Raw genomic sequence first — 14,502 nt, 5'->3', positions numbered from 1 at the left:
TGCTTCCTTTTAGAAGCAAAGTTGGGTCATTTCACACTAAAATTTAAAGGTATCCCTGGTAGAAACAAGCTATTGCTAAATCCATGCTCAGTTCTTGTTTACTTCTGAGCAAATCCAGGCCAATAGAAATGCAAATATTCCGTTTCTCGTCTCTTAGCATATATTTGTTTCTGTCATATTTAAAGCTATTGTTCCTGACCAGGGATAGAGATCGGCTAAAGTTTTGGATGCATGCTTTAATCTGATCAGTGCCTGAGCTCTGGGAAGCTGATAGCAATCTCCAGGCTGAGACAAGGCTGCAGTCAGCAGCACCCAAGGGAGATTTTGCCACAAAGGCTTGCTTGTCCTATTCCTATTAGCAAGCAGATGTAGATGGCAAGGCAGGGATCTCAGGAGTTCATGATTCAGCTGCTGAAGATCTGAGGAGGGTCCTTCAATATTTAATACCAAATCCAATATTCATTTCATGTTCCAACTGATTAGGCATTAGCAGAACAAGAACAGCACCAAGACAGCTTGTTTGAAGAAAGACCCATAAACTGTTTTTAAAAAAAGACAACTATAAAAATTAAACATAAATTCCAAGAGTACATCTAAATGTCAACAGGGGAGCTGCTATCTGTATGCATATGTTCTCTGTGATGGGTACTTTTAATAGGTTATGGCAAAAGATGCCATGCTAACATTGCTCTAGTTAATAATCTGCTAGCAATTTTTTTCACGGGAGCATCTATCAGGGTTGTGTGGATGACAATTTTGAGATGGATCAGGGTGCCAAGCACTTGGTTATCGTGCTGGGCATCTTTCCTCCTGCCCAGTATGGTGGGAGAAACCCCTCCGTGGCTTAATTAGTTTGACAGCTCTTTGTGGAGATTTGAAATCTGAAACAACGGACTGAATCGTGAAAAATATGTCCCTGCTGATTTTGTTTTGGGAAAAATAAGGAATTTAACACCACTAAACCATTAGTTTCAGAGGCAACAAACTAAAATCTGTCCATATATTACATACTTCTGTGCATGAGTATGCAAAATCTTGCTTGCAATACGTACATGTGTAAAATGCATAAGGTATCCATGAATAAAATCCTATTCGGGTTTAAGAGATATTTGGCTTTTATGGAGAAACCTTACTCTCCTGTTGGTCTACTAAGTTGAAAGTTTGCTGTACACTCAGTCCAGTTTGCAACAGACAGTTCAGGTGTCTGATTTTTAAGTTATAGTTGGAAGAGAGCTTGAACCTTCAGAAAGGAGATCTCTCACCTTGAAACCATCAATAGCAACAGACAAAGAATAAGAGATGAGAGGTAAAGCTGAATATGAGTGCATGACATTGTCCTTTCTGTCAATGACTACTTTGGCTTCAACCACAACAACACACGAGCAAATAATAGATACAAACTCAAGGTAAACCGTTCCAAACTCGATTGCAGAAAATAAGACTTCAGCAACAGAGTGGTCAATGCCTGGAATGCACTACCTGATTCTGTAGTTTCTTCCCCAAACCCCAAAAACTTTAACCTTAAACTGTCTACTGTTGACCTCACCCCATTCCTCAGAGGTCTGTAAGGGGCGCGCATAAGTGCACCAGCGTGCCTATTGTCCCTGTCCTAATATTCCTTTTTACTTACTCTTTTCATGTATTCAAATTATGTTTATACTTTTACCTGTTATCTTATATATGCGTGACAAATAAATTTATGATTATGATTATGATTATGAATGGACCAAGCTCTCGTTTGTTCCTCATCATAATCACAGTGATTGTTGATTTTTTTCATTGCACTGAAAAACTAGCAATAAGGAAACCAGGTTCAATTTACTTGCATTAACATGCCAGAACCTGGAAGTCACACTGAAGAAAATCTTGCTTTTTGTCCTCATCCATTTTGGCATTCAATACCATTACAGATAATCTTTGACTTACAACAGTTCATTTAGTGACTATTTAAAGTTACAGCATCACTGAAAAAAAGTGATTTATGACTGTTTTTCACACTTACGACCATTACAGCATTCCCATTGACAAGGTTCCGACTAATGAGCCCAAGCAAATCAGAACTCAGAGACTCAAATCTCTCTCAAGGAGATTCTATCTTTATTGGGCACATCATATTGGCATGGTTAAATGTAAAACCAATTCTGAATATTTCCCATGGTTTCAGTATACTTAAAATCATAAATGATCCCCTCCCCAAGTGTCACAGGTCAGCTTGTCCAATTAGGAACTCCCTAGGCGGGCTCCCTAGGAATTCCACTCCATTCTCATTCGACACCTGTGGAGATGACCTTGGTTCCCACGAGATAGAGCGATGTTGTGTCTGGCAGTGCATTCCAGCCTCCTTCTCCCGCTTCCCATACTGTATGGCAACTGAGAACCAACAAAATGGCTTCTGCCAGGTTTGGTTTGAAGTTGACACCCATGGTCACATGGTGAAAATTTAGATGACCTGCATTTATGACGGTTGCAGTGTCCCAGGATCATGTGATCCCTTTGTGCAACCTTGGGACAAGCAAAGTCAATGGAAAAGCCAGATACTAACTTAACAACTGGCAGTGATTCACTTACCAACTGCGGCAAGGAAGGTCATAAAATGGGGCAAAACTCACTTAACAAATGTCCTACTTAGCAACAGAAATTTTGGGCTCAGTTGCGGTCGTAAATTGAGGATTACCTGTATTGATCTGCATGGCCAAGGTAAAAATTGGCCCTTAAGCCCAAACTGTTAGCATTTTAAAATAAAAATGCAACAACCTGAACTAGACTTAGAAACAGCTCTCATCTATATTATTGTTTTAGAAAAGGTTGAAAGCTACAATTTAATATTTAAGAATTAAATGCTTATAAATCTAAACCTAGTTTTTACAGGTTACCACCATGAAATAAATCCATATTTAAGGTAGTCTTCAAAATTTAATATTGAGTAGTAGTCAGATTTTATTCCTGAGTTACAAATTTGAATATTCCCATTAGATATTCTTGGTTAAGTATGTGCATTTAGATCATTGGGTTTTCTTTTCCTTTCCTTTTTTTTTTTTTAAAAAAGGTCCTCCAATTTATAATCCCTGTAGCTTGATCCAAGACATGTAACTTACTTCAACTATTAGGCTCGGAATGAACAAGAGAAATGGCAGATAGTGATATATAAGATCTCAAGAGGCTTCTGACAAATTCTCACGATTATTGGCACAATTTCTCTGCTCTGCTCCCAGAAGGGAAATAGATTCTATGGCAGTTGAAATGTGTATTATTAAACTTCTTAAGCGATCCAGAATGTTTCCCAATAGGCATCGAAAAAATTTTCTAAGTATAGCAAAGTTGAAATTCTTAGGTCTAAGTCTTTCCCATTCAACCCCCATTTGATTCCATCCAACAATCTTTAAACTGGCCCATCATTATTCCATTAAAATAAATCAAAATCCATGTCACCAGAGCCTATTACGGCTACGTAGGTTACTTCCATTCTGTTCTGCTAAAGACAGCCAGATGGGAAAATCTAAGGCCAGATAAAGAGCTGAATTGGCACCAGGTTTAACTTCACATTCCAACAAAGTTGCAATGCTAAAGGGTTTTGCTCGCTATGCTATGACCATTTCCAGTTTGTACCTCCTGGAACTCTTTTTGTTTTGGTAGTTCTCTGAATTGTGAGATGCTGATTAAAAGAAGAAGATAAGTCATCTTTTAATTATGAAGGTTAACATTATCAGAATGTTTGCAGTTGAAAACAATGTCATTGCGTGATATGTATCTTGTGCAAAAAATTCATAAATCCACAATTAACTACCAATTTATTTATTTATTTTTTTAAAAAAAGAAAAGCAGATGAATGGAGAAATGCAGTGTAATAGATTTCAAAAAAAACTTTAAGAAACTAATATGGGTCAGAAATGGTTGGACAATCTCTTTGGCCAAGTATTCCCTGATGGCCCTATTAATGGCAGGCAGAGGATTGCAAAAATGTCTGCCATTTTCAGTTTCTCTTACTGACCTGACGAACTAATGAAGAAGGGAGCAAGATGGACATGCTGAAGTGGCAAATTACTTACTACTTGGGTAAACAAAGATTTTCCTTGAGTTCTTCTCCTGATGACTCCATGGAACATTTTTGTGGCTTTTTTGGAAGCTGTGCTAAAATGGTTTCCCTCCTTATGAGATGTTTGTCCAACTTCCCATCTACTCTACAACTCTGAGATCCCTGATATATATATATATATATATATATATATATATATATATATATATATATATATATATATATATATATATATATATATATTATATATATATATATATATATATATTTAAATCGGTAATATTTCCCCTTTTATTTTTTGTATATTTCTATTTTTAACCAATTATACCAATTATTCCATATTTTGTAATAATCTGATTCTTCTCTTTCTTGTAATTCTTTGGAAGTGGCATTGTAATGGTTCTATTCAACCAACTGGTTTTTCCATTATTCCTTTTCTTTTTTTAGTGCAAAGTAATTTTCAACCTTTGAGTTTTTTTCCCTCCCCCACAAAAATTTCACTTGTTACTTTTTTCCCACCCTCTTTTTCAGCTTTAAATGAGCCGACCATAGACTATGGTTTCCAAAGACTCCAGAAGGTCATCCCGAGACATCCAGGTGATCCAGAACGACTAGCAAAGGTAAAGATCCCTTCCTCACCTATTGACTTCACTCACATAACAAGATAAATGGCTGCATTAGTCCAGCTTTCTCAATCACAAATCAACTTCCCATGTTTGTTCTACCATTGTTTACCCAACCCTGATCTGTGTAGCCAATTTATGCACAATACAGGTAGTCCTCGGCTTATGACCACAACTGAGTCCAATATTTCTGTCGTTAAGCGAGACATTTGTTAAGTGAATTTTGCCCCATTTTATGACCTTTCTTGCCACAGTTGTTAAGTGAATCACTGCAGTTGTTAAGTTAGTAACATGGTCGTTAAGTGAATGTGTCTTCCCCATTGACCTTGCTTATCAACAGGGGAGCCAGACTGGGCATAACAACCCAATTGCAAGGCAGATTTCAGTGGAACACGACAACCGTCATAAATATGAGTCCGTTGCCAAGCATCTGTATTTTGATCATGTGACTCTGGGGATGCTGCAAGTGTCAAAAATGGCTCACAAGTCATTTTTTTTCAGTGCTGTTATAACTTCGAATAGTCACTAAACAAATGGTTCTAAGTCAAGGACTACCTGCACAGTGTATGTCAGCCCCTCAATTCTGTATGCTTAGTATATTGTGAGTTTATTTATTTATTAAACATATTTCTGTGTTTCCACAATCCAAAGAGACAGTCAGTGGCTCGCACAGAACAGAAAAAAAGAAAAAAAAGAACTCTAAAGTGAATAAAAATAAAAGTCATACAACACGCAGCATACACTGAATAAAACAGATGAAATAATTTGAAATAATTGAGTAAATAATTGAGTAAATTGACTCTGGGCAGACTCATGATATAGAATAGAATAGAATTTTTTATTGGCCAGGTGTGATTGGACATACAAGGAATTTGTCTTGGTGCATATGCTCTCAGTGCACATAAAAGCAAAGATACGTTCATCAAGAATCATAAGGTACAACACTTAATGATAGTCATAGGGAACAATTGATCGGGATTCCCTGTGCACAGTCACTCATGCCCTCGTCACCTCTCGCCTGGACTACTGCAACACTCTCTACATGGGGCTCCCCTTGAAGAGCACCCGGAGGCTCCAACTGGTCCAGAATGCGGCCGCGCGGGTAGACATGGGAGCCGCATGGCGCTCCCATACAACACCTCTCCTGCGTGAGCTGCACTGGCTCCCAGTGGTCTTCCGGGTGCAGTTCAAGGTGTTGGTTAGCACCTTTAAAGCGCTCCATGGCATAGGACCTAGTTATCTTCAAGACCGCCTGCTGCTACCGACGGCCTCCCATCGACCTATGCGCTCCCACAGAGAGGGCCTCCTCGGGGTGCCATCAGCCAAACAATGTAGGCTAGTGACCCCCGGGGGAGGGCCTTCTCTGTGGGGGCACCTACCCTCTGGAATCAGCTGCCCTCAGGGATAAGGAGAATCCAAGACCTCGGTGCCTTCCGCCGTGCCCTTAAAACCTTCTTTTTCCAGCAAGCCGGGCTGGCCTAACACTTTTTAAAATGTTTTTTAATTGTTTGTTATTGTTTTTAATCATGGGGCCAAATTTATATATATCTTTTTAATTGTATTTTAATGTTTGTAGTTTATTTTTTTATTTGGCTGTTCACCGCCCTGAGTCCTCAGGGAGAAGGGTGGTATACAAATTTATAAATAAATAAATAAATAAATAAATAAATAAATAAATAAATAAATAAATAAATAAATAAATAAATAAATAAATAAATAAATAAATAAATAAATAAAATTAAGCATCAGGAAACAATATCAATTTAATAGTAAGGATACAAGCAACAAAATCTCCGTCATGCAGTCATAAGTGGAAGGAGATGGGTGGTAGCAACGATGAGAAGATTAATAGTAGTGCAGACTTAGTGAACTGTATATATGAACTGATGGATTGGTTTGGTTTAGTTTAATATAGTGTTTTTGTAAACCATGCTTTATGGCTTAGCACAGTGATGGCAAACCTTTTCAGCACCAAGTGCCCAAACTGGAACGCTCGTGCATTCGAAACTCGAAGACCTGTTTCTTGGGCCATTTTCAGGCTATTTTCCAGCGCTCCAGTGCCCGCAAAGACTAGAAACCAGAAGAGCAGCTGGCGACAGGCGTGTGCCCACAGGTTCACCATCACAGACTTAGCATGTTCAGAGCATGATTGAATTAAGGAAGCCTGGTTAAGTGTGCTCTTCCCTCTATTTGTTTTCATGGCAAAAAGCTACTGGGAGTGCATAAACAGAATGGTGAGATATGAGTTACTAATAAATAATAATATTTAAAAAAATATTATTTAATATTTTTAAAATTATTTAATATTTTAAATAATATTTTTTTAAAAAAAAATGCTAGCATTTGTCCTGCTTGATTTCAGGGTCTCTTGTGTCTCACACTGGGCTTGCCTAGCTCTTACCGCCACATTTTTCAATGCATGACACATCCTTGGTTGTCCTTCCTTTCTGCTTGCAGGAGATGCTTTTGAAACGAGCAGCTGACCTAGTTGAAGCACTCTATGGGACACCACATAACAATCAGGTTAGAGTTCCTCTCTCTTTTTTTTTATCCCGTGAATGTGTAAAGAAGGCGTTGTGTTTGCAGCTTCTCCCGAGTCACCTTTTCACCTGACCCACTTGAGTGGAACTGATGAGGCTTAATGCTCCATTAAGACTCCTCTACAGTTCTACCGGGGAGGTCTTTCTCATTCTGGTACAGAATTTATCTGCCATTTCAGTCCAGTAATCCATTCAAAGGAGACAATTTCTCCTTCTTCCAAACTCTGTTTGCAGAGGATGGGTGTACAACCTGCTAGTTCTGTTCCTCCTCCATCATCCTGTCTGATGAAATTTCTGATGTGCTAATTTCTAGTCTTCTCTATTGGGTTATTTTATTTCAATCCAGATAGTCTGCAAACAGAGAAGGTTGGCTTCTACAGAAACTTCTAAAAAGTTTTATAAACATTTTTAAAAGCTTGTAATTTGGAGATCTTCTTTTAGCCCGTTCTTTATTTCTTTAGGGGACGCGGTGGCTAAGACGCTGAGCTTGTCGATCCAAAGGTCGGCAGTTCAGCTGTTCGAATCCCTAGTGCCACGTAATGGGGTGAGATCTCGTTCCTTGTCCCAGCTTCTGCCAACCTAGCAGTTCGAAAGCACGTAAAAATGCAAGTAGAAAAATAGGGACCACCTTTGGTGGGAAGGTAACAGCGTTCCGTGTGCCTTTGGCATTTAGTCATGCCAGCTACATGACCATGGAGATGTCTTCAGACAGCACTGGCTCTTTGGCTTTGAAACAGAGATGAGCACTTCCCCTTAGAGTCAGGAACGACTAGCACATATGTGCAAAGGGAACCTTTACCTTTACCTTTTATTTCTTTGCCTTCAATCTACCAGTTTTTCTAGTCCTCTTTTTCTATGATATTTATTCATTCTTCCCATTCTCTCCCTCCCATTCAGTGCCCTCCCAAAACAGGGACAGATAACACCTGTTAGAGTTCTCAAGTGTCAGATCCACAGGGCTTTTTTAGGTTATTATGTGTTTCAGCTTTAGGACCCACAGATGGCTCATCTGGGCTCTAGGTGAGGAGTGAATAGTATTTTTTTCTACATTTCTCATCAGAGTGACTTTATTTATTTATATTTCATGTTTCTAGACCATTCATCTCCCTCAAGGAGAGCTATTTCGGATGTCAAAAGTTGATGGAGTTGAGGCAAGTGAGGGGGGGTACCCCTTTTTCTCTTTCTGGCATCTTCTCCTTTATTCTCCTTTATTTTTTCCTTCTGATACCCTTTTACTTTGCTAGACTTCCACTGCACAGAGAGGCCAAGCGGAAAGGAACAGTTTACTCTTTACAGTATGAAACCTTGGAGGAAGAGGACTTTTAAATTAGCCAGTTAGCCAAGTATAATTAGCCTGAGAGCCTATTTGAAATGAAACCTTAGAAATTAGAAATAACAACAGCAGTAGCAGCCGACCTGATCTTGGTATTTTCTTACACATCTTACCTGGTCCCTCTTCATCTCAAGACACATATTTGCTGAACATCTGGGGAGGATTTTTTCTTCTTCTTCTTTTTTTAATTTGTAAAGCAAATCAGTCCACCTGGAATAAAATTTATGCTGATTTTTGTTCTTGTTGTTTGCTTGTTTCAGGACATTATTCTGAAGCGAGCTGCTGATATTGCGGAAGCTCTTTACAGCGTCCCAAGAAATCCAGGCCAGATCCCTGCTTTGTCCAGCTCTCCTGCTCACAGTGCCATGATGGGCATCAACTCCTATGGCAGCCAGTTGGGAGTCAGCATCTCTGAGTCCACACAAGGGAATAATCAAGGTAAAAGTGCTGAACTGAAAGGTGCACAATGAATGAAGGTTTCGCTTCAAGAAAATTCTGGCCAGAAACTGGGAAATATTGGTCATGGCTTAATCAAGATGTAGCCCTTATTAATTACCAAGGCCACCATAATAATACATTGTTTTCTTTATTTATAAAAAAAATTGGTTTCAGTATTGTCCATGTCATACTGTTCTCTTTTTAATTTTCTTCTAAAACATTGCCCATCCATAGCTTTAACCGTCCCTGTAGTTCATATGCACGTGTTGTATAAATCCATTTCTTTCTCTTACAATTTTCAAACAGTTTACCTTTTAAAATCCATCCTTTGTGGGGGGAAAAGAATTGACCATGGATTTCTGCCGAAACCCTCGAGAAGGTGCAGCCTTGACCACAATTTGCAGCAAATCCCATGTTAAACTTATAAATATTAAAAACACAAGTGTGCTAATTTTTTCCAGATCTTGAAACAACACCCTTTCACATTCTTTCAACATGCAGATCTGATTGGTGAAATGTACATATGTTGTCAAACAAAGTGAAGTACTTGTCAACTAGTGGAGCTTGCTTGAGGGTGAGAGGCTGCAACAGATCTTTAGAGAGGACCTTATGTTTTATCCTGCAAAACTGTATTTGTGGAGTTAGTAGCAGCATCAGCACACTTATTTGGCTTTTAACCTTGAAATACAAACCCTGCGATTAATCATCTGAGGACTCTGATCTTAGAGAGAAATGAAAAACTATGCAGAATTAAAGAAGATTTTGAATGGATCTATAAAATCCTGAACGGATTTATAGTCTCTCAAAGTGGATGTGATTGACCCAACAATATCCACCATACTGTGAAAGGGTATTTATAATTCAAAGTACGTGCTGTATCCATTTGAAAATATAGCTCAGCCACTGCCTTCAGATATGTATCTTAACTACACATTGTAAAAAGAGGTTTTGGAGGGTTGTAGACAACCCCTGTATTAGCACATCATATTATGCAAAAAAGGAGAATATTTGTAGCTCAAGGTTGACATGAAGGGTCCTTGATGGTCTTTGAGCTTTCTTTCTTTCTTTCTTGCATACTATGCAATCTTTGACAATAATAATTTTATCAATAGAAAATATTTGTAGTTTAGGGTTGAATTGGTGCTAGCTGAGCTCCATTGTTTTATTACCCAACTAGGTAACATTGTCAGTTTTAAAAATGCATACATAAATGGCTAGATACACACGAAATAATAGAAGATTCCTAATATGACAGCCTTATTTGATAAAACAGATGTTTGGAGTAGGAATATCAGTGAAGCAGCTTAGAAGCGGTAACTTTCTAAAGATAAACGTTTATTTTCTGTTGCTCTGCTTGACAAAACTAGAACTGGAGGCTCTAGAGGGAGATTGCTTGGTGTAAGCTTAAGTAAGACTTCCCAATAGTAGGAGCTGTTTGACTATCAAACAATTTCTTCTTGACTTGGTGAGGTTGCCTTTTTTTTTTCATGATTGGACAATCATCTAACAAGATGACAGCCCACGTTATAACAAAACTCCCCAAATTTTTTTTTCAACTCTGGAATTCTATATTTCACTTCATAAGCTGAATTATTTGTTGTTGTTCAGTCACTAAGTCATATCTGACTGTTCACAACCCCTTGGACCACAAGAGTCTGTCCTTCAATGTCTGCTGGAGTTTGCCCAGACTTACATTCATTGTGTCAATCACACTATCTATCCTCTGCCATCCCCTTCTCCTTTTTCCTTCCATCTTTCCCAACCTTGGGGCCTTTTCCAATGAGTCCTCTCTTCTCATTTGTGACCAACATATTTGAGCTTGTGTCTCGGTATCTGTCTGTCCAAAGGACAGCCAGGGCTTCGATTTCCTTAAGCTGAACTAATACTATGCCAAATTTTGCCTTTCGGTTTCTTCCCCAGTGGAAAATGAGGTCTGTTTTCCACCGTTATCTACATTTTTGAATGCATATTTTTTCCCTTTCTTTTCCACGCATATTGCTTTGAAGGAGCAAGAAAATGATCCTAATGGTTGTTTTCTTTTACATATTTTTCAATCGCTCTCACAATCCCCCCTCACCATTCTCACTTCCAAACTGAAAACCCCATGAAAGAAGTTCCTTCTTGAGATCTTTCTCTGGGACTTAACTGAAGTGTTAGGAACCAAAGAGGCTGCAGACTGCTGGAAGGAGGATTGTATAATTAAAAAAAAAAATGTAGCATTCACACACACTTCTCGGCCATCTGGTAACTAAATAAGAATGCCATAGTCCACCCTTGAGGATTAAATTGAAATTCTTTTCTCCTTTGGAAAAGAGTGAAAGTAAACCCTCACGTTTTATTTAGATCGACGAAGCTAAGAGAATGATTTTTTTTTCATCATTATTTAGGATTCTGATTCCAGGGGAAATGTTATTTTGTTATATACTTGGGCACTTTTTCATGCTATTTTTCCTCTCTCTCCCCCCCCCTCTCTTTTTAAATTTTAAATGTTAAAATACAAACTCCAAAAAACCAGGGAGGAGGAAGGAAAGGAAATATAAAAGTGAAACGAAACTAGACAAGACGACACAAAGAGAAAATAACGTGCCTCAAAAAGGAAAAACAAAACAAACCTATACATAAATTGTCCCCCTAATTGAATAATGATAAATATATTTCAAAAAATAATAATCCCCCCTTGTGATGCAGGCCACACAATTTATACATTTCTAGAACACTGTTTACCCAAAGTATTTGGCCTGACATCTATCAACTATACAGAAGAAAGCCACGGTCAACAGATGAAACCAACAGCAAAATTAAACTACTTGTTTGGTTTTGATCAGATTTGCTTTATTTTAAATATGCTTAATTTTTTGTGCTGATCCATGACCATAATAAAGATTGAATGAAAGAATGAATCTATTCATGATCCAGATAACAGAAGAGTGCATGTCTAAGAGAGACCATCCTGTTATCTTTACTGATGGACGCTCGGTGAAATGTTTATTTCTTGCAGGCTACATCCGTAACACAAGCAGCATATCCCCACGAGGTTATTCCTCCAGCACGACCCCTCAGCAGTCTAATTACAGCACCCCCAGTAACAGCATGAACGGCTACAGCAATGTCCCCATGTCCAACCTGACTGTTCCCAGTTCACCTGGATTTATTAACGGTTCTCCCACAGGATCGCCCTATGGCTGTGAGTAGCTTCCTTCTCTTCTCTTCCTCCAGCTCCAGATGACCTTGGGGTTGGCTTAAGTTAAGAGGCAATCTGTCAGAAAATGTTTATTTCCTTTCTTTGGGTCATCTGCCAGAAGGTGCCTCAACTTTGTAATGAGACAATTAAGCCCCAAAATTCTGCAGAGCAAGCTTTGCAAGAACACAGGAGTGCTTTTGTCAACTGCTTGTGGTTATCTGCCACAAATGTATTAGGTGGCTCGGTCTCTCTGGAATTTTAGATCTTGGTATCTTTCAGCACAGGGGTGAAATGTTCCTGGTTCGGACCGGATCGGGCAATCCGGTAGCGATTGTAGCAGGCGGTTCGGAGAACCAGTAGCGATGGTGGCGCAAGGCTCCGCCCACTCACCTGGGTGTCATTACTTCCTGTTTTTAAAAGGTAAAAAAAGGCTGTGATCATCAGAGCCTTTTCTTTACTTTTTAAAAGCATCTTTTTACCATCTATTCGCCCGAATAGGTTGTAAAAAAATGCTTTTCAAAGTAAAAAAAAAAGCTCTGACGGTCACTTGTTAGAGCCTCTTTTTTTACTTTTAAAAGCATTTTGTACAACCTATTCTCCCGAATAGGTTGTAAAAAAATGCTTTAAAAATGTCAAAAAAAAAAAAGTTGGCCACACCCACCTAGTCACATTCCCCCCCAAGCCACGCCCACAGAACCAGTAGTAACAAATTTTACATTTCACCACTTCTTCAGCACCAGCAGCTGGGAATCTAATAGCCCATCAAAATCCATAACTTCTGTCTGCCCTGCTCTCCTTGTTTTGTTCTGATCTCCAATGCCAGGAGTGGCCCACAAGCAGATCCAAGCTCCAAGTTGGCCACAAGTTGATTTTATTATTATTAACCTTTAACTATAACAACCTTTTTTGAAGTTGTGTATGGGGAGGGAGAGAAAGAACAGAGAGCATGAGAATGTTCCCAGATGAGAAAGAAAAGGAGTACCGAAAGGAGAGGAAATATGTAGTCCTCCATTATCAGAAATATTCATCAGCAGTTGTTCCTAAATTATTGTCTCCTTTAATACCAAGTGACGTGGTGGTTCAGTGGCTAAGATGCTGAGCTTGTTGATCGAAAGGTCGGCAGTTCAGCAGTTCGAATCCCTAGTGCTGTGTAACGGGGTGAGCTCCCGTTACTTGTCCCAGCTTCTGCCAACCTAGCAGTTCGAAAGCACGTAGAAAAATAGGGACCACTTTTGGTGGGAAGGTAACAGTGTTCTGTGCATCTTTGGTGTTTAGTCATGCTGGCCAGATGACCACGGAGACGTGGTCTCATGACTACGGACAGTGCTGGCTCTTCAGCTTTGAAACGGGAGATGAGCAGCGTCCCCTAGAGTTGGGAACGACTAGCACATATGTGCAAGGGGAATCTTTACCTTTACCTTAATACAAAAGGAATCAGTGTGCAGTTAATGTACGTGGTTGGATGTTGTTATTTTCATGTCCACAATGCCTTGGGCTTAGTAGTGGTGGCCCCCTTACAGGAAATCTGTTCTCAGCTTTCTTCTCAGAAAGCCACAGTTCCAAGAGAGATCATCAAGAAAGAAGACAACCTTCCAAAGTGCTTTATCCAAAGCCCTGGTGTGTGTATGTGTGTGTATGTTTTCAATCTTTCATTTATCTTTTTCCTTTCCTACCATCCTCCAATTTTATACACATAACAGTTTTACTGTTTGAATGGACTGCAGCACACTAGCCTGCAACTGGCCAACTCTGTTTTAGCCAGGGCAAACAAGTTAGAGAAATTCAGGCACTTTGTGGGACAACTAGACTAAGTACCATGATCTGCAAAAATCACGTCCATATATGAAAGATAAGTCCCTTAAAAACATCTTCTCCATGTTGATGTGTATGTTTTAAGGATAGTCCAAAATAACTTTCGTTGTTCTATGAAAAGCAGCTCTTCCCCCATTTAAATTTTTACTCAGGGCTCAGCTGCAAATGAATTCCAGGTCCTTTTTTGCTTCCTTGGAGATATTAGAGTAGAATGGGGTAAGAATTGAGGTTTCTTCTGAATATTGCTGAGAAGTCATGGATTAGGACTTGGGGGGGGGGGAATATCTCATTGTCTACACCATTGAATCTAGAAGAATGATTAAAACTTTGCTTTTCCGGCAAAGAATCAAGGGTGAAATTCAGCAGGTTCTGACAGGTTCTGGAGAACTGGTAGCGGAAATTTTGAGTAGTTCAGAGAACCGGCAAATGCCACCACTGGCAGATCCCAGAGTGGGGAGGGAATGGGGATTTTGCAATATCCTTCTCCCAGGAATGGGGAGGGAATGGGGATTTTGCAGTATCCTTCCCCTGGAGTGGGGTGG

General features: G+C 39.3%; 1 protein-coding gene across 5 annotated transcripts in view; it reads left to right on the top strand.

Moving 5' to 3' along the window:
- The window catches only part of EBF2 (EBF transcription factor 2), a 280,406-nt gene that overhangs the window by 248,192 nt on the left and 17,712 nt on the right, over positions 1-14,502 (top strand). For 3 of the 5 annotated variants that reach the window (XM_034436841.3, XM_034436842.3, XM_034436838.3), the window contains exons 11-15: positions 4,565-4,653; positions 7,114-7,179; positions 8,291-8,347; positions 8,790-8,967; positions 11,966-12,151. In XM_034436841.3, the coding sequence (XP_034292732.1) occupies positions 4,565-4,653; positions 7,114-7,179; positions 8,291-8,347; positions 8,790-8,967; positions 11,966-12,151 (576 nt within the window). The remainder of the gene's footprint in view (positions 1-4,564; positions 4,654-7,113; positions 7,180-8,290; positions 8,348-8,789; positions 8,968-11,965; positions 12,152-14,502) is intronic. The other 2 variants (XM_087875582.1, XM_034436840.3) reach the window with 1 other exon arrangement.

The sequence above is a fragment of the Pantherophis guttatus genome, chromosome 9 (assembly GCF_059756535.1).
Source record: "Pantherophis guttatus breed Tessera chromosome 9, ASM5975653v1, whole genome shotgun sequence".
In the NCBI taxonomy this organism is placed as follows: domain Eukaryota; kingdom Metazoa; phylum Chordata; class Lepidosauria; order Squamata; family Colubridae; genus Pantherophis; species Pantherophis guttatus.
The sequence above is the reverse complement of the archived record's forward strand: the minus strand, read 5'-3'. Positions and strand labels throughout refer to the sequence as shown.